We start from the raw sequence: 21,589 nt of genomic DNA on the forward strand, positions 1-21,589 counted from the left end.
GGCCTTAGAAAGCATCACTATGAACAAAGCTAGTGGAGGTGATGGAATTCCAGTGGAGCTATTTCAAATCCTGAAAGATGATGCTGTGAAAGTGCTGCACTCAATATGCCAGCAAATTTGGAAAACTCAGCAGTGGCCACAGGACTGGAAAAGGTCAGTTTTCATTCCAATTCCAAAGAAAGGCAATGCCAAAGAATGCTCAAACTACCGCACAATTGCACTCATCTCACATGCTAGTAAAGTAATGCTCAAAATTCTCCAAGCCAGGCTTCAGCAATATGTGAACTTCCTGATGTTCAAGCTGGTTTTAGAAAAGGCAGAGGAACCAGAGATCAAATTGCCAACATCTGCTGGATCATGGAAAAAGCAAGAGAGTTCCAGAAAAACATCTACTTCTGCTTTATTGACTATGCCAAAGCCTTTGACTATGTGGATCACAATAAACTGTGGAAAATTCTGAAAGAGATGGGAATATCAGACCACCTGACCTGCCTCTTGAGAAATCTGTATGCAGGCCAGGAAGCAACAGTTAGAACTGGACATGGAACAACAGACTGGTTCCAAATAGGAAAAGGAGTACGTCAAGGCTGTATATTGTCACCCTGCTTATTTAACTTCTATGCAGAGTACATCATGAGAAACGCTGGACTGGAAGAAGCACAAGCTGGAATCAAGATTGCCAGGAGAAATATCAATCACCTCAGATATGCAGATGACACCACCCTTATGGCAGAAAGTAAAGAGGAACTAAAAAGCCTCTTGATGAAAGGGAAAGAGGAGAGTGAAAAAGTTGGCTTAAAGCTCAACATTCAAAAAACGAAGATCATGGCATCTGGTCCCATCACTCCATGGGAAATAGATGGGGAAATAGTGGAAACAGTGTCAGACTTTTTTTTTTAGGGCTCCAAAATCACTGCAGATGGTGACTGCAGCCATGAAATTAAAAGACTCTTACTCCTTGGAAGAAAAGTTATGACCAACCTAGATAGCATATTCAAAAGCAGAGACATTACTTTGCTGACTAAGGTCTGTCTAGTCAAGGCTATGGTTTTTCCAGTAGTCATGTATGGATGTGAGAGTTGGACTGTGAAGAAGGCTGAATGCCAAAGGATTGATGCTTTTGAACTGTGGTGTTGGAGAAGACTCTTGAGAGTCCCTTGGACTGCAAGGAGATCCAACCAGTCCATTCTGAAGGAGATCAGCCCTGGGATTTCTTTGGAAGAAATGATGCTAAAGCTGAAACTCCAGTACTTTGTCCACCTCATGCGAAGAGCTGACTCATTGGAAAAGACTCTGATGCTGGGAGGGGTTGGGGGCAGGAGGACAAGGGGACGACACAGGATGAGATGGCTGGATGGCATCACTGACTCAATGGACGTAAGTCTGAGTGAACTCTGGGAGTTGATGATGGACAGGGAGGCCTGGCGTGCTGCGATTCATGGGGTTGCAAAGAGTCAGACATGATGGAGCGACTGAACTGAACTGAAGGTTATGCTTAAAATGCTTCAAGCTAGGCTTCACTAGTACCTGAACTGAGAACTTCCAAAGATACAAGCTGGGTCTAGAAACGGCAGAAGAACCAGAGGCCAATTTGTCACCATTCCTTGGATCATAGAGAAAGCAAGGGAATTGCAGAAAAACATCTGCTTCATTGACTATGCTAAAGCCTTTGACTGTGTGGTTCTCAACAAACTGTAGAAATTCTTAAAGAGATGGGAATATAAGACCACCTTACTTGTCTCCTGAAAAACCTATATGTGTCAGGAAGCAACAATTAGAACCTTACATGGAAAAGCTGACTGGCTCCAAATTGGGAATGGAATATATCAAGGCTGTATATTGATTCCCTGTTTATATAATTTGTATGCAGAATACATCATGTGAAATATCATGCTCGATGAATCACAAGCTGGTATCAAGGTTGCTGGGAGAAATAGCAACAGCCTCAGATATACAGATGATACCACCCTAATGGCAGAAAGTGAAGAGGCACTAAAGAGCTTTTTCATGAGGGTGAAAGAGGAGAGTGAAAAAACTTGCTTAAAACTCAACATTCAGAAAACTAAGATCGTGGCCTATGGGCCCATCACTTCATGGCAATTACAATGGGAAAAAGTGGAAGCAGTGACAGATTTAATTTTCTTGGGCTCCAAAATCACTGCAGATGGTGACTGCAGCCATGAAATTAAAAGACACTTGCTCCTTGGAAGGAAAGCTATGACAAACCTAGATAGTGTATTAAGAAACAGAGACATCACTTTGCCTACAATGGTCTGTATAGTTAAAACTATGGTTTTTCAAGTAATCATATACAGATGTGAGAGTTGGACCATAAGGAAGGCTGAATGCCAAAGAATTGATGCTTTTGAACTGTGGTGCTGGAGAAGACTCTTGAGAATCCCCTGGACTATGAGGTCAAACAAGTAAATCCTAAATGAAATCAACCCTGATTATTCATTGGAAGGAATGATGCTGAAGCTCCAATATTTTGGCCACCTTATGTGAAGAATTGACTCACTGGAAAAGACCCTGATACTGGGAAAGACTGAAGGCAAAGGGAGGAGAGGGCGACAGAAAATGATATGGTTAGATAGCATCCGTGAATCAATAGACATGAATTTGAGCAAACTCCGGGAGACAGTGAAGGTAGTCCATGTGATCGCAAAGTATCGGCCACAGCTTAGAGACTGAACAGCAAACAACATATAGCTGTCTATTACACTGACAGTTTGAAGACATTCTCAAAGCACTACACTTTTATTCCCTCACCTCATATTTTATATTTTTGATGTCACATTTTGCCTCTTTTTATTTTATATATCCCTTAACAAATTAGTATAGTTATAGTTGTTTATTCTGCTTTTGTCTTTTAGCCTTCATTGATTAACAATGTTGTGTTTCAGATGTAGAGCAAAGTGGTTCAGTTGTATGTATGCATATATCTATTCTTTTTCAAATTATTTTAAGTTACCACAGAATATTGAGCAGATATATAACAGTTCCCTGTGCTGTACAGTAGGTATTTGTTGTTTAATTTAAATACAGCAGTGTGTACATGTCAATACCAGACTCCCAATCTATCCCTCCCCAACCCTTCTCCTCTGGTAACTATAAGTTTGTTCTCTAAGTGTGTGCTCTCTAAACTGATGGGTCTAGGTGAGTCTTTGCTTATGCCCCTCAGCAATATCCCTCACTACTGCAAATTGCTACTTCAGAGGTATGGTTCATGGATATCATGTTTCCATCTTTACTACCAATTTCTATCTTGTCCTTTTATGTGCAGTAACTATCTAATCACCCCTCAAAAATTGCTCTATAAAAATAAAATGAAGTCCAGTTTTAAAATTGCTCTCTATATAGGTGTAGATTTGGTGTGTCCATGGGAGGAGGTGAGATCAGGGTCTTCTTATGTCACCATCTTGGACCCTTCAGCTTCCAAGATTATAATTTAATCTGTATTTTTTGATCCAGCTGTGATGGCTCAATATGCTCCAGCACAAATGAGTTCTGCTTGCCATAACTCTTTTCTCCTCTGAAACCTTCCTAGCCAAGAAGTCTCTTAGAGATGATTTAATCCTACTCTTCTCCATCTTCCATTTTATGGATAGATCACTATAGGCCTAGAGAGGAATAGACTCATAGATAAGTCCAACAAGTCACCCTAGAGTCGGTCCTGGCATTCAGTTTAAGAGGGCTCTGGTTGAAGGTTCTGGCTCTATGAATACCTGTAGATTTTAGTTTATCCTTTTTCTACTTGGCTGAGAACTTCTCAAAGAAGGAAGCTAACCCATTCTTCTTCTTCTGCCTGCCTCTACAGCTATGGGTGAACCAGGAGGATGGGGTAGAGGAAGGGCCCAGTGACGTTCAGAATGGGCACCTGGACCCCAACTCAGACTGCCTCTGTCTGGGCCGGCCACTCCAAAACCGGGACCAGATGCGGGCCAACGTCATCAATGAGATCATGAGCACCGAGCGTCATTACATCAAGCACCTAAAGGACATTTGTGAGGTAGGCCCAACTCTGATGGTCCATGTGAGGGCCCTTAGGATAAGATAGAGGACACTTCCATGAAGAAATGACAACCTTCCTGGGCTATACCTGTGACAGTCCCAGGGTGTTAGAAAAAGTAGCTGGACTGATCTAGACTCTGTTCAGTGGATGAAACTGCTCCCTTGGGATTACTTTCCCTCTGTTTATTTCTCCCCTTTTTGCTGTCTATCTGTTTGTCTAACTTTCATATGCATATTCATATTCTCTCTCTCTCTCTCCCTCTCTTCTTCTGTCCCCTTGCTGGAATCTCTATCTCTATCCTCTTGGCTTCTGATCCAGTTGTTGCCACCCCATATAAGGGCCTGACTTCATTATAGCACACACACATCCCTGTAAGCCAGTAGTTTACAAACTTGAAAGTACACCAAAGTCCCTTTGTGAGCTTGTTAAACATGTCAGGGTTCTTATTTCTTGTTTTTTAAATTGGGCTGTAGTTGCCTCACGGTGTTATGTTAGTTTCTGCTGTATAACAAAGGGAACCAGCCACATGTATACATATATCCACATGTATACGTATATCTCTTCCCTCTTGGAACGCTCTCCCAACCTCCCCCCATCCTTCCCATCTAGATCACGTCAGAGCACTGAGCTAAGCTCCCTGTAATGTATAGCAGTTTCTCACTAGCTATCTCTTTTACACATGATAGTGTATTATGTTGGGCAAAAAGTTCATTTGAGTTTTTCTGTAAGGTATAAGGGGAAAACCTGAATGTCCTCTGGCCAGTCTAATATGTATGCCAATCCCAATCTTCCATTTTATCCCATCCCTCTCCCGGCCCCGCTGCATGTCCACATGTCCTTTCTCTACATCTGTGTCTCTATTCCTGCCCTGAGAAGAGGTTCATCTGTACCATTTTTCTAGATTCCACATATATACATTGATATACTATATTTGTTTTATTCTTTCTGACTTACTTCACTCTGTATGACAGACTCTAGGTTCATCCATGTCTCTACAAAAGATCCAACTTCATTTCTTTTTGACTGACTAATAGTCCATTGTGTATATACACCACATCTTCTTTTCCATTCATCTGTCTTTGGACATTTAGGTTGCTTCCATGTCCTGGCTATTGTAAACAGTGCTGCAATGAAGAATGGGGTGAATGTCTTTTTGAACTGTGGTTATCCAAGTATGGAATTGCTGGGTCATATGGTGGTTCTGGGGCTTCCCTGGTAGCTCAGCTGGTAAAGAATCTGCCTGCAATGCAGGAGACCCTGGTTTGATTCCTGGGTTGAGTAGTTCTCCTGGAGAAGGGATAGGCTACCCACTCCAGTATTCTTGGGCTTCCCTGGAGGCTCAGATGGTAAATAAACCTCTTGCAATGTGGAAGACCTGGGTTTGATCCTTAGGTTGGAAAATCCCCTGGAGGAGGGCATGGCAACCCATTCTAGTATTCTTGCCTGGAGTATCCCCATGGACAGAGGAGCCTGGCAGGCTACAGTCTATGGGGTCACAAAGAGTCAGACATGACTGGGTGACTAATCACAGCACAGCATTGTAGTTCTGTTTTTAGTTTTTTAAGAGACCTCCATACTGTTTCTCTTAGTGACTGTAAAATCTTTTGCACAACAAAGAAAACCATAAACAAGATGAAAAGACAACCCTCAGTGTGGGAGAAAATATTTGCAAATAAAGCAACTGTCAAGGGAGTAACCTCCAAAGTATACAAACAGCTCATGCAGCTCAATTACAAAAAACCAAGACAATCAAAAAATGGGTAGAAGACTTAAATAGGCATTTCTCCAAAGAAGATATGCAGATAGCCAAGAAACACATGAAAAGATGCTCAATATTACTAATTATTAGAGATGCAAATCAAAACCACAGTGATGTATTACCTTACGCTGGTAGAATGGACATCATGAAAAAACCTACAAACAATAAATGCTGGAGAGAATATAGAGAAAAGAGAACCCTCTTGCATTGTTGGTGGGAATGTAAAGTTATTGTTTCTGTAGTGCTGCCCAGTAGAACTTTTTGCAGTGATGAACATGTTGTATATCTGTAGTCTCTATTACAGTAGCCCCTGGTCAACCATTTGCCGCTGCTGAGCATTTGAGATGTGGCTAGTATGACTGAGAAATGGAATTGTAAATTTTATTTCATTTTAATTTAAATATCCACGTGTAACTAATACCAACAACTGCATGTGAAAATATTAAGGCCAAGGACTTTGGACCTTAACTTTCTTCACCTAAACTCATTTTCTCACCCCATCCAGGAAGGTTGAGGTTTATCTTCTTCCACTTCCTCAAAGCAGTAAGGTAGGATAGAAAGAACAAGGGCTCTGTAGACATGGAGTGCTGGCTTTCACGTCTTAACTGAGTCACTAATTAACCTGTGGCCTTGAAGGTGTCCTTAACCTCTATAACCTTTGATTTTATGATTTCTCCAGTGGGTTTCATTTTCAGTTCAGTTCAGTCACTCAGTTGTGTCCAACTATTTGCAACCCCATGGACGCCAGGGTTTCTTGTCAATCACCAACTTCTGGAGCTTGCTCAAACTCATATTCATCGAGTCAGTGATGCCATCCAACCATCTCATCCTCTGTTGTCCCCTTCTCTTCCTGCCTTCAATATTGCCCAGCATCAGGGTCTTTTCCAATGAGTCAGTTCTTCATATCAAGTGGCCAAGTTATTGGGGCTTCAGCAGGCATGAAAGAGAATGAAATAATGCCATTTTCAGCAACCTGGATGGATCTATTTACTGTCATACTGAATGAAGTCAGACAGAGAAGGACAGCTATCATATGACATCATGATATGGTGGAGGCATGGATCAACAATGGCCTGACACAGGGTCAGGGACACTGAATACAATACTGGCATAAGCCCTTTTGAAGGAGGTTGCCATTACACCTAACATAGGTTTGCTTCAGGGAATGTGGCCCCCATGCATAAAGAGAAAATTGGATTAAAGATTTACTGAGCACAACCCCACCCATCAGACAAAACCCAGATTCCCCAGAGCCAGTCTCTCACATCAAAGAGCTTCCACAACCTCTTAGTCCTATCTGTCAGAGGTCAGACAGGATGAAAATGACAATCACAGAAAACTAAACAAACTGATCACATGGATCACAGCCTTGTCTAATTCAGTGAAAATATGAGCCATGCTGTGTAGGTCCACCCAAGGTGGACGGGTCATGGTGGATACTTCTGATAAAACATCTTCCCCTGGAGAAGGGAATGACAAACCACATCAGTATTCTTGTCTTGACAACCCATGAACAGTATGAAAAGGCAAAAAACTATGATCCTGAAAGATAAACTCCCCAGGTCGATAGATGCCCAATATGCTATTGGAGAAGAGTGGAGAAATAGCTCTAGAAAGAATGAAGAGATGGAACCATAGTTGAAACAATGCACAGTTGTGCCTGTGACTGGTAATGGAAGTAATGTCCGATGCTGTAAAGAATAAAAATGCATAGGAACCAGGAATGTTAGGTCCATGAATCAAGGTAAATTGGAAGTGGTCAAACAGGAGATAGCAAGAGTGAACATAGACATTTTAGGAATCAGTGAACAAAAATGGACAGGAATGGGAAAATTTAATTTAGATGACCATTATATCTACTATCCTGGGCAAGAATCCCTGAGAAGAAATGGCGTAGCCCTCAAAGTCAACAAAAGAGTCCAAAATACAGTACTTGGGTGTGATCTGAAAAAAGACAGAATGAACTCTGTCCCCTTCCAAGGCAGATCATTCAATATCACAGTAATCCATGTCTATGCCCAACCACTAATGCTGAAGAAGTTGAAGTTGAATGGTTCTATGATGACCTACAAGACCTTCTAGAACTAACACCACAAAAAAGGGTGTCCTTTTCATCATAAGGGACTGGAATCCAAAAGTAGGAAGTCAAGAGATACCCAGAGTAACAGGCAAGTGTGGCCTTGGAGAACAAAATGAAACAGGGCAAAGGCTAACAGACTTTTGCCAAGAGAACACACTGATCATAGCAAACACCCTCTTCCAACAACACAAGAGAACACTCTACATATAGGCATCACCAAACGGTCATTACTGAAATCAGGTTGATTACATTCTTTTTAGCTGAGGTTGGAGAAACTCTATACAGTCAGCAAAAAGACCAGGAGGTGACTGTAGCTCAGATCATGAACTCCTCATTGCAAAATTCAGATTTACATGAAAAAAGTAGGGAAAACCACTAGGTATGACCTAAATCAAATCCTTTATGATTATACAGTAGAAGTGATGAGTAGATTCAAGGGATTAGATCTGATAGACAGAGTGTCTGAAGAACTATGGATGGAAGTTCATGACATCGTACAGAAGGCAGTGATCAAAACCATCCCTAAGACAAAGAAATGCACAAAGTCAAAATTGTTGTCTGAGGGGGCCTTACAAATGGCTGAGAAAAGAATAGAAGCAAAATGCAAAGGAGAAAAGGAAGGATATATCCATCTGAATGCAGAGTTCCAAAGAATAGCAAGGAGAGATAAGAAAGCATTCTTAAGTGATCAATGCAAAGAAACAGAGGAAAAGACTAGAATGGAAAGACTAGAGTTCCCTTCAAGAAAACTAGAGAAACCAAGGGAACATTTCATGCAAAGATGGGCACAATAAAGGACAGAGACGATATGGACCTAACAGAAGCAGAAGATACTAAGAAGAGGTGGCAAAATAGACAGAGGAACTATAGAAAAAAGATTTAATTAACCAGATAACCACAATGGTGTGATTACTCACCTAGAGCCAGACATCCTGGAGTGTGAAGTCAAGTGGGCCTTAGCAAGCATCACTACAAACAAAGCTAGTGGAAGTGATGGAATTCCAGCTGAGCTATTTCAAATTCTGAAAGATGATACCGTTAAAGTGCTGCATTTAATATGCCAACAAATTTGGAAAACTCTGCAGTGGCCACAGGACTGGAAGAGATCAGTTTTCATTCCAATCCCAAAGAAAGGAAATGCCAAAGAATGTTCAAACTACCGTACAATTGCACTCATCTCACATGCTAGCAAATTAATGCTCAAAATTCCCCAAGCTATGCTTTAACAGTAGGTAAACTGAGAACTTTCAGATGTTCAAGCTGGGTTAGGAAAGGCAGAGGAACCAGAGATCAAATTGCCAATATCTGTTGGATCATCAAAAAAGCAAGAGAGTTTCAGAAAAATATCTACTTCTGCTTTATTGACTACACCAAAGCCTTTGACTGTGTGGATCACAACAATCAGTGGAAAATTCTTAAAGAAATGAAAATACCAAACCACCTTACCTGCCTCCTAAGAAATCTGTATGCAGGTCAAGAAGCAACAGTTAGAACAGGACATGGAACAATGGACTGGTTCCAAATAGGAAAAAGAGTACGTTAAGGCTGTACCTAGTCACCCTGCTTATTTAACTTATATGCAGAGTACATCATGTGAACTGCTAGGCTGGAAGAAGTACAAGCTGGAATCCACATTGCCAAGGGATATATCAGTAACTTCAGATATGCAGATAACACCACCCTTATGGCAGAAAGTGAAGAGGATCTAAAGAGCCTCTTGATGAAAGTGAAAGAGAGTGAAAAAGCTGGCTTCATTTTACCAAACTCTTAAGTTCATTGAGGAAATTAAGTAAATCTAATATTGTAAGTATTTGGGGAAATGTGATTTTTCTTTCCTTCTTTCCCTTTTCTTCTGTTTACCTATCCATCCATGTCTCTCTATTATCTTTTTCTCTTCCTCCTGTCTTCTTATAAATGGTTAGTATTTTTTTTTAATTACCCTCTTGAATGTGTTAGGTAACATTGGGCATCAAACCACTGATATATTATTCTTTCAGCAAAAATTTAGTGGAGCTCTGCTCTTTGCCAGGCCTTGGACATATCTCCTACCCTCAAATTGTTCTGCCCTTGACCAACAGCATATGAATCACCTTGAGTTTTTAAGAAATTCAGAATCTTTATTCCAGACCTGAGTTCAAATCTGCATTTTAACATTTGACTTACAATACATATTAAAGCATGTGGAGCACTGCTATAAAATGACAATTATCTTAAACTATTTACAATAGCCTGGATATGGAAGCCACCTAAATATCCATCATCAAGAGGAATGGATTAATAATTTTGTGGTACATATATACAATGGAATATTAATAAGCCATAAAAAATAACAACATAATGTATTTGTACCAACATGAATGGATCTAGAGATTGTCATACTGAGTGATGTAAGTTAAAGAGAATGACAAATATATGATATTGCTTATATGTGGAATTCTAAAAAAGACCATAAATGAATATATCTATAGAACAGACGGTTACAGACATAGAAAAGAAACTTATGGTTATTGAGGGGTAAGGAGGGGAGGGATAAATTGGAAGACTGGGATTGAACTCTGCACACTACTATATATAAAATAGATAACTAATAAGGACCTACTGTATAGCGTAGGGAACTCTACTCAATATTCTGTAATGGCCTATATAGGTGAAAGTGAAAGTGAAGTGAAGTGAAGTTGCTCAGTCGTGTCTGACTCTTTGCGACCCCGTGGACTGTATCCTGCTAGGCTCCATTGTCTGTGGGATTTTCGAGGCAAGAATACTGGAATGTGTTGCCATTTCCTTCTCCAGGGGATCTTCCCTACTCAGGGATCGAACCCAGGTCTCCTGCATCGTAGGCAGATGCTTTACCATCTGAGCCACCAGGGAAATGTTTGGCCTACATAGGAAAATAATACAAAAAAAGAGTCAGTATATGTTTATGTGTAATAGTTACCTTGCTGTACACCTGAAAATAGCACAACATTGTAAATCAAGTATACCCCAATACAAATTTTTTAAAATGATAGCTTTCTTATAATATCTAATACAAGTTAGTGCATTCAGTTCTTTACCAAGCAGCCAAAGGATAATATCAATATCTAAGTCAGTTTATATCACTCCTCTGCTCAAAAATTTCCAGTGGCACACCTTTCCCTCCTGAGTAGAAGACAAAGACAAAGTTCTCATTTTTACTTACAAACCTGTGTGATCAACATTTCCTTACTTCTGTGACTTCATCTCTTGCTCCTTTCCCACATACTCTCACTACTTTAGCCACAATGGCCTACTGTTTTTCCTTAAAAAGGCCAGATATGCTCCCCACTCATAGCCTTTCCACTGGCTTTCCCTTCTGCCTAAAGTAGTACTACCTCAGTTCAGTTCAGTTCAGTTCAGTCACTCAGTCATGTCCGACTCTTTGCAACCCCACAGACTGCAGGCTTCCCTGTCCATCACAACTCCTGGAGCTTGCTCACATTCGTCCATTGAGTTGGTGATGCCATCCAACTGTCTCATCCTCTGTCGTCCCATCCTCCTCCTGCCTTCAATGTTTCCCAGTATCAGGGTCTTTTCCAATGAGTCAGTTCTTCACATCAGGTGGCCATAGTATTGGAACTTCAGCTTCAGCATCAGTCCTTCCAATGAGTATTCAGGACTGATTTCCTTTAGGATTGACTGGTTGGATCTCCTTGCATTTCAAGGGACTCTCAAGAGTCTTCTCCAACACCACAGTTCAAAGGCATCAATTCTTTGGCACTCAGCTTTCTTTATGGTCCAACTCCCACATCCATACATGACTACTGGAAAAACCATAGCTTTGACTAGATGGAACTTTGTCGGCAAAGTAATGTCTGCTTTTTAATATGCTCTCTAGGTTTGTCACAGCTTTTCTTCCAAGGAGCAAGCATCTTGTAATTTCATGGCTGCAGTCAGTATCTGCAGTGATTTTGGAGCCCAAGAAAATAAAGTTGTTTCTCTGTGTATTTCTCATTCTCCCCTACTATAAAGCAAATTCCAATGAGGGACAGTTTTCTTCATGTATTTACTGATACATACTCAGCACCTGGCACAGTGGTTGGCTGATGGTAGATGCTCAATAAGTATTTTTGAAAGTCAGATTTAATTACAAGTGCACATGTGTATGTACTGCTTTGGCAAAGTACATTCACATCTTGACATTTCATTTTCACACAGGAAATAGGTTATTATTGTCATAACTATTTTTGAGATCAGCAGACTGAATCTCTAAGAGATGAAATTACTTTCCTAGAGTTCTCAGATACTGGCCCAGTAGGAATATGTTAAGTCTTAGGTGGATTTTATTCTTAACTCTCAAATATCTTGGCCTCTTTTCCCAAATTCCTTGGGCATGAGCTCAGGACAGCAATGCAAGAATTTATCTTTCTGAAAGATGGAGTGTCATTCCCTGCTTTGAGAAATTTCCCAGTATAACTAACCTAACAAAGGTTTTGTTGGTGATTTGTGAGTTCCATATCTCTTAATTATTCTTGATGCTGAAGCTAATGGTTTAAAAGGGAAATATCTCTTTGTCCCACCCTGCAACCACAGATGAACATTTAGCTAGAACAAAAGAAGGGTAGAGAAACCTGTGTATAGCTCTGTGTGTAAGTCAGAAAACAATATTTTAGCTCGGGTTGTCACCTCTAAACCAAAAGCTATGAGGAACAATATGATTTATAAGAAAGAATACCAAAACCAGAATTGGGATTCCTAAGTTCACATCCCACCTTAGTCACTAACTGACTGAGGAACCTCAGGTGAATCTTTTCCATCCTGGACCTTGTTCCCTAATTCTAAAATTAGCAGATTGGAAGAGTTGCTCTTTAAGTGCTGTCTGGATATTACTTTCTCTGATTCTGTGAAATCTAGGTATGCTTTCACCAAGGAACACTGTGATAGTAATCCATGTTACTTCTGCCTTTTCCACCATTTTCTCACTGATACCAATGGAGGCATGTCTTACTCATGCACAAATGTGTTAGCATGGTATCTACTCTTTCTGTAGGTTAAGAGAGATCTATGAATCTTGTATTCAGTACAGAAAAAAAGTCAGTATCAGAAAATATTCATTTTTTGTATTTATTTATTCATTTATTAATTACTCCTGGAAGCAGAAAGTGCCTCACCATTTAAGTTACACTACACTCATTTTACAAATGTGGAAGCAGGAAATAGAGTTATTTTTATCAAAGTTATTCAGTGAGGCCAGTAAAAGAAAGTATATTTTTTAATGAGTTCTCTGAAAAGATGGCATTCTTCTTTCTAAGTCCAGTGATATAAAAGAGAATTGGCTTAGTTCTAGGCCATCTTGACCAATGGTTTATGGTATTTACTCTTGTTTTAGAAATCATATTATGATCAGGGAAACTGAAACACAGGTCAAATAAAGTTAAATACTCTCTGAGTAAGACAATCTCAGTCATCTGATAACTGTGAAATAAATTCTGTCCTCAAATGCCTCCAGAAAAGCTGGACTAGTTTTCCTTGGTCATTTGTATTAGTGTCTCATACACCATCAAGGAATCCTTCCTAGATCTGATAGAGTTTCTCATACTATAGCTTCAAGACATTTACATTCAATATGTTTAAGCCTGGAGTTTTCAAACTTACTGACTTTTTTTTTTCTATTAATTGCCTATCCTGATTTATTCCCAATTGTCTTTATATCTTGGTGTATATGTAGAAAATAACACATTGTAATAAGCAATAATATTTGTATAGCATACTAAACTAAAAGGATGAAGCAGCTCATTGGACTTCAGTGACCAGCCTAGGGTTTTCTGGCTGCTCTAGGCCCTACCTATCCATACCTCCTGGACACTCGAGGCTCTGTTCCTATCCTTTGCCCATTTTCCTGGAGTTTCTCTCTCTCTCTCTCTTTTTTTTTTTTTGGCTGATTTATAGGAGTTCCTGGTATATTCCAGATATTAATCCCTTGGCAGTTTTCCAAGTTGCAAATCTTCTTCCTGTCATCCTCTTATTTTTTAATGGTTTCACTTAATCTGAAAAAAAAGACTTCATGGACAAAAAAGTGAAAGAAGAAAAGCTCTAGAGATATAGGCTGTGAACAGGAAAAACATGGTTATCGTTCCCTAATTATATTGAAATTGTTTTCAAGACATATATCAAGTCTCTTGTCAGGCTTCCAGTCAAAACAGTATATGATATCTGTAGAGAGTCAGAGCTGAATGAGGTCCTGTAAATCTTTTCTGATATATACATTTTATAGATAGAGTCACCAAGGTCCAGGTTTGCACAGGTCTTTCCCTAAAGGTTTTTTAAAACCATAGTTGATCCAGAGGTTCTTTGATTAATCTTATTTCCCGCAAGTCTTTGGAATCTTCTCTGGAGGTCATGATTTTGATTTGTATCTCATATAAGGCACTTATTCTAGCTCATTGTATTAGATTTAGACTTTCAGATCAACTCTGAGGGTTTAGAAACGGTAAAATTAATAGTCAACCTTCTTTGTCTATTACCATGGCAATATAGCAGGGCTAATTCATGCTGATTGTGATTGATTTGATAACTCCCACAGTACTGACTTCACATTCATGCTCACTTTACTCCTAGGAGAGGTGAGGCTCTCAGAAACTACTTTTGTTCAGTTAGTTCACACCTACTGCTATATCACCTTATTCTCTCTTACCATTCAGATGGAGCTAAAAGGTGTTCGAAGCATGCTCGACAGTAAGATCCATAAACCCCTTCTGCTCCCTTTGCCCTGTGACAAGCCTTCAGAGGTCCTCTGCAACTTCTCTTCTCCAGGACACACAACCCTGGTATTGCACCATTCTTCATGGTGTTGCTTTTCAGGCCCCTCTCTGCCCTGTCTATTTCCTTCTGGCTTTGTATCCTTTTATTCATGTTTCTCTGAAAACAGGGGCCAGAATTGAATGATGCTCCCCTGCAGTAGTGTGATTGCCTTTTTGTTACTTCTCTCATTCCACCTTCTCAGTCTGTTTCCCCTTTATCCCTAACTTAAGATGGCATTAATTTTTTTTTGAAAGTCATATTCCACTACTAAATCATCTTAAACTTATATGTCCTTAAAAATGAGTGGATGAGAAGAAACAAAGATTGACTGACCCCTAATCAAAGTGCTGTTCATTGTTTTTGTGGAAAATTTGATAAAGTCACTAAGTTAGCCAAAGAAGGGAGTGAAAAATAAAATCAAGACTCAGAGAACTAGTCAACTCTCCTGGCCTTTCTCCCCTCAGAAGCCTAGGCAGTTGGGTGAAATAGGGGCTAGGTATGACATTTAAGGGTTCTCTGGCTACTCCTATATCTTTATGTCCCTTTTTATAATTTCCTTTGTAAGGACATGTGTGTGCTAAGTCGCTTCAGTGGTGTTCAACTCTTTGTGACCCTATGGACCATAGCCCATCAAGCTCCTCTGTCCATGGGATTCTCCAGGCAAGAATACTGGAGTGGGTTGCCATGCCCTCCTCCAGGGGATCTTCTCAACTCAGGGATCGAACCCACGTCTCTTATGTCTCCTGCATTGATAGACAGATTCTTTACCTCTAGAGTCACCTGGGAAGCCCAATAAGAGCAGTTTCTATCTATTATTTGTAATCCCTTCAGCAAGTCATGTGTCTTAAACACTAGGGATGGAAAATTTAAGAAGACATTGGATTCTCCTCCTTTCCTTGATAATATTGTGTTCAAGGCAATCTTCTCAAGGCTGTATTTTCTTTATATTCTCTGGCAAATACTTATTTTTAATCATAAAGACACAGTGACACCATTTTGTATTCTACTTCTTAACATTATACCATAAACACATCTCCATGTTACAAGATAGCCTTTCTGACTTTAATGGCTGTGTGATATTCCATTAAACCAAACGCACCATAATATATTTATTTATAATCTAGAATTAGCTTTAAAGAAAAACAGTTAACAATACACTCTAGGGCCCTACCATCCTATGGGTAGTTGCATTTCTTCTAGTATTTAAATTTATATTCCCTTGTTACAGCACATTACCTTCCTATATAAAGTAATATAAAGAAAATGGTATCCTTCACAAAGGTAATGGATAGCATATTGGGGGAATTAGGAAGCCATTCTGAGACCTCTGTCTCTTTCTTTTTCAAACCCCACTTTTTCCTTTTTTTCCCCATTTCTGTTGTATTCCATACTCATGTTAAGACATAACATCCTTGCTGCACTTTTAAGGATTTGATGGTAATTTGTCAGTTCCCTGAGATGTTTCAAATGGGAGCAGTAAACAAAACTATTAAGTATTTCATGAGCTGGTTTATCAAGGGAAGAATGAACTGTACAGGCTGACCTCTTCTGTTTCCTGTCACTCACTAGTTCAGTTCAGTTCAGTCACTCAGTCGTGTCCGACTCTTTGTGACTCCATGAATTGCAGCACTCCAGGCCTCCCTGTCCATCACCAACTCCCGGAGTTCCCTCAGATTCACGTCCATCGAGTCAATGATGCCATCCAACCATCTCATCCTCTGTCGTCCCCTTCTCCTCCTGCCCCCAATCCTTCCCAGCATCAGAGTCTTTTCCAATGAGTCAACTCTTCACATGAGGTGGCCAAAGTACTGGAGTTTCAGCTTTAGCATCATTCCTTCCAAAGAAATCCCAGGGCTGATCTCCTTCAGAATGGACTGGTTGGATCTCCTTGAAGTCCAAGGGACTCTCAAGAGTCTTCTCCAACACCACAGTTCAAAAGCATCAATTCTTCGGCACTCAGCCTTCTTCACAGTCCAACTCTCACATCCATACATGACTACTGGAAAAACCATAGCCTTGACTAGACAGACCTTAGTCGGCAAAGTAATGTCTCTGCTTTTGAATATGCTATCTAGGTTGGTCATAACTTTTCTTCCAAGGAATAAGCGTCTTTTAATTTCATGGCTGCAGTCACCATCTGCAGTGATTTTGGAGCCCCCCAAAATAAAGTCTGACACTGTTTCCACTGTTTCCCCATCTATTTCCCATGAACTGATGGGACCAGATGCCATGATCTTCATTTTCTGAATGTTGAGCTTTAAGCCAACTTTTTCACTCTCCTCTTTCACTTTCATCAAGAGGCTTTTTAGTTCCTCTTTACTTTCTGCCATAAGGGTGGTGTCATCTGCATATCTGAGGTGATTGATATTTCTCCCGACAATCTTGATTCCAGCTTGTGTTTCTTCCAGTCCAGCATTTCTCATGATGTACTCTGCTATAAGTCAAATAAGCAGGGTGACAATATACAGCCTTGACGTACTCCTTTTCCTACTTGGAACCAGTCTGTTATTCCATGTCCAGTTCTAACTGTTGCTTCCTGACCTGCATACAGATTTCTCAAGAGGCAGGTCAGGGGGTCTGATATTCCCATCTCTTTCAGAATTTTCCACAGTTTCTTGTGATCCACAGTGTCAAAGGCTTTGGCATAGTCAATAAAGCAGAAATAGATGTTTTTCTGGAACTCTCTTGCTTTTTCCATGATCCAGTGGATGTTGGCAATTTGATCTCTGGTTCCTCTGCCTTTTCTAAAACCAGCTTGAACATCAGGAAGTTCACGGTTCACTTATTGCTGAAGCCTGGCTTGGAGAATTTTGAGCATTACTTTCCTAGTATGTGAGATAAGTGCAATTGTGCGGTAGTTTGAGCATTCTTTGGCATTGCCTTTCTTTGGGATTGGAATGAAAACTGACCTTTTCCAGTCCTGTGGCCACTGCTGAGTTTTCCAGATTTGCTGGCATCTTGAGTGCAGCACTTTGACATCATCATCTTTCAGGATTTGAAATAGCTCAACTGGAATGCCATCATCTCCACTAGCTTTGTTCATACTGATGCTTTCTAAGGCCCACTTGACTTCACATTCCGGGATGTCTGGCTCTAGATGAGTGATCACACCATCATGATTATCCGGTTCATGAAGATCTTTTTCGTACAGTTCTTCTGTGTATTCTTGACACCTCTTTTTAATATCTTCTGCTTCTATTAGGTCCATACCATTCTGTCCTTTATTGAGCCCATCTTTGCATGAAATGTTCCCTTGGTATCTCTAATTTTCTTGAAGAAATCTCTAGTGTTTCCCATTCTGTTCTTTTCCTCTATTTCTTTGCATTGATCACTGAAGAAGGCTTTCTTATCTCTTCTTGCTATTCTTTGGAATTCTGCATTCAGATGCTTATATCTTTCCTTTTCTCCTTTGCTTTTCACTTCTCTCATTTTCTCAGCTATTAGTAGGGCCTCCCCAGACAGCCATTTTGCTTTTTTCCATTTTTTTTTTCCATGGGGATGGTCTTGATCCCTGTCTCCTGTACAATGTCACGAGCCTCATTCCATAGTTCATCAGGCACTATATCTATCAGATCTAGGCCCTTGAATCTACTTGTCACTTCCACTGTATAATCATAAGGTATTTGATTTAGGTCATACTTGAATGGTCTAGTGGTTTTCCCTACTTACTACTAACCCAGAAGTGACATGCTAATGTAACATTGTTACCAGTTTTTCCAGTTATACTCACAAGCCTACTTTACGGTGAAAAAGTGGGAGCAGAGGTGAGTCGGTCTCTGCCCCTTGCCTAATGTCAAGTTGGAAAAGTTCCTGCCAGATGATATGCTCACTGATTTTCTTGCTCTACTGTAGCTAACACGCTTCCAAAGGTGTTAAGAGTAAAAAAGAGAGTGGGGAGAGAAGGGAGGAAAATAGAGATAAGGAAGCTAGGAGTTACCTATTAAGCAGAGAGGAACCTTCAGGAATTTATTATGTCTCTTCCTATTAGTGAAAGAAAGTTTTTGAGGGAAGCAGAATTTGGGAATCCACTTTAGTAAAGAGAGTGAAGCTAAAAAGATATTCTGGGAATAGAGAGTGTCTTCCTCTTGGTCAAGAATTGGATATAAATGAATGTAGGACATCTTGAGCATAGTAGTCAGGGAGGGCATAAGCCATTAATTAAATAAATGTCAACACAGGCACAAACTATTAATTGGCAAATTGTTAAAAGACACTTACTCATTAATGGCTGACTTGGAGGGTAAGAGGATAAAAGAGAAGTGAGCTTTTGGTAGGAGTTGGTAAAGGACAGTGAAACCAGGGATCAGAATCTTCCTGGAGTAGCCTAGATGCCTTCATTGCAAACTGTGTTAGAGGAGACAAAATGGAGTTAGACAGGGCCAGAAGTGATAAGTCATTCACCATAATGCTCCTCATTAGGGGCTCAACAGATGTTATAAAAATCACATTTAGCATTTAGATAAAAGCAAGTGGGCATAATTCATTCTCACCAGAATTTTTACATTCTAATGATTTCTAATGAAGACCATTACTATTAGTTAAAAATGTACACTGAGAAGTTCAGAATGGAAAACTGTGTTTGTTTGTTTGTTTCCTTTGCCCTGACTTACAATGTGTTCTGAGTCTGGTTATGTTATCTCAGTTCTCTTATCAGACTAAGAATTTCTTTCATTGATTCCTTTTTCACCAGTGGCTAGCTGTATTAATTCATCCATTTATTCACAAATGTGTCCTAAACACTTACCCTGTTGGAAACACCACGCCTGGGCACCTGTGGGCTTACTCACTAAGCTCATCCAAACAGTCTCTCCTGACCAGCTACTGACCAGATGACTACAACATTCACTTTAAGAATGGTTTGGTTTTGTCTCTTTCTTTTTGGGAAGTTTTCCTACCGGAGCTTTTGGACTGGTCCTACAAGAAATAAAACATTAGAGTTGTGAATCAATTCAGCTAACCCAATAGCTACTAAAGTGAGTGAAATTATTTGTGCTTAACCAGATTCTGAGAAAGAATCCTATCACTTTTGGGGGTCCTTGTCATAGAGAATGGTGGGCAAAGCTCTACGCTCTGGAATCTTTGCACTCTGGAGACTTTTCCTTAAGATCCATCTTTCTTAATTATTCACTGATCGAGTGACTTCTTTCTTTAAACCCAATTTTCTTGTATGAAAAATAGAAATGGTTATTTCCTCTTTACATCATGGAACTGAAATAAGGCTCTCAAATGCTTAAGAAGTGGTAAAAACCCTCAAGGAATGAAGGGAATCCTCATCCTGGACTTTTACTTTGTCTGCAGGGCTACCTGAAGCAATGCCGGAAGAGAAGGGACATGTTCAGTGATGAGCAACTGAAGGTGATCTTTGGGAACATTGAAGACATCTACAGGTTTCAGATGGGCTTTGTAAGAGACCTGGAGAAACAGTACAACAATGATGACCCCCATCTCAGCGAGATAGGACCCTGCTTCCTGGAGCACGTAAGCATCTTCCCCTTTGGGGAGGGTTTTGAGAGACGTTTGGAATCCATGCAAGGAGTCTCTAAGCTATCTGGTTCTGCTCAGCTGCTTTGTCCCACAGTAGTGGATGGATTCCTCTCTGACCTTGATGTTCACCCCCTTGCTACAGTATGAGAACTTGGAAAGATATGATGACTTGACCAAGGAATCTCTTTCTTTACTATTCCCCTCTCTTTTTCTTCTCTTCCAGATAGTTACCAGTAGGATTTTTCAACTTCTCTTTTCTGTTCCTATTGGGCTCAGTTTCCATGGGACCCAACATTTTGAGAGGGACTCTGAACATATTCACATATTCCAGGAGTCTGAGAAATAGGAAAGACTATGATCACCATGAAAGTGGATGCCTGCAAGGCATTTAGGGGAGAACACTATGGTAGGGGAAGTGACTTGTGTAGGAAAAGGGGCCACAGGACTTAAGAGAAAGGAGCACTAGAAACAGGGAAGTGAGGATGCAAGCCATAAATATAATGACTGTCTCGGTAACTGGATAAGTTCCTTACCTTCTTTTGGCTTCTTCACAGGGATTTAAGAAGGTTTCACTGTATACTTCTATGGTTCTCTAATATCCTTTTGGATCTTATTCACAGGTAACCTAGTTTTGACAACTTTTCTCTCCCTTTTTATAAAGTATTTATTTTTAAAAAGATAACACATTCATGTGGTATAAAATTCAAATGACACATGGAAGTATGCAGGTGAAAGTAAGTCTTCTTACAAATTTTCCTGCTTTGACTGTGGGAATTTATGTTGAGGTTATATTTAAGGCAACCCCTATGTTCAGTGATTTTCTGGAAATCCCAGGACTCAGCATATAGTCATACTCATGGTTATGATTTAATATAACTAAAGGATACAAAGCGAAATCACCAAAAGGAAAAGGTATATGGGATGAAGTCTGAAGGAAACCAGGTATAAATTTTCAGAGTCCTCTTCCAGTTGAGTTACACAGGGTGTAATTAATTCCCTTTACAATGAGTTATGACAGCACATGTGAAATGTTGTCTACCAGGGAAAATTATTAAGGACTCAATGCCCAAGATGTCTATGGGAGGCTGGTCATGTAGGCACACTTTGCCTAGTGTGTACCAAAATTCCAGACCCACAGAAGGAAAGCAGGTCTTTAGCATAAACCACAATGTTCATACAAATAGTTTAGGCACAGCAAGCCATTCTTGTCAGGGAATGGTGAAAACCCTCTTGAGATCCAAATTCCAAGATGCCAGCCAAGGGCCAACCTTTCAGGTAGGCCTTTTTAGGGATAGCAGTCTCAGGCATGATATGTTAAGTCCCCCCCCTTTTTTTTTAACAGCTTTAAACTGATTCAGTCATTCCATAATACACCTGGGTAGTATTTACCAAAGTTAAGCATGTTTACGACTTACTGGTTTCATTTGTGAGCATATATCCCAGAGAAATTCTCAGAGGTCCATGAGAAAGGGAACATTTACAAGGCTATTGATAACAT

At 40.0% G+C, this 21,589-nt stretch overlaps 1 protein-coding gene across 8 annotated transcripts in view; it reads left to right on the forward strand.

Moving 5' to 3' along the window:
• Positions 1-21,589, forward strand: part of ARHGEF9 (Cdc42 guanine nucleotide exchange factor 9) — a 456,114-nt gene that overhangs the window by 333,822 nt on the left and 100,703 nt on the right. For all 8 annotated transcript variants that reach the window (XM_040266119.1, XM_040266118.1, XM_040266121.1 and 5 more), the window contains 2 exons: positions 3,818-4,009; positions 19,906-20,085. In XM_040266119.1, the coding sequence (XP_040122053.1) occupies positions 3,818-4,009; positions 19,906-20,085 (372 nt within the window). The remainder of the gene's footprint in view (positions 1-3,817; positions 4,010-19,905; positions 20,086-21,589) is intronic.

This window comes from Oryx dammah, unplaced genomic scaffold (assembly GCF_014754425.2).
Source record: "Oryx dammah isolate SB20612 unplaced genomic scaffold, SCBI_Odam_1.1 HiC_scaffold_23, whole genome shotgun sequence".
Classification (NCBI taxonomy): domain Eukaryota; kingdom Metazoa; phylum Chordata; class Mammalia; order Artiodactyla; family Bovidae; genus Oryx; species Oryx dammah.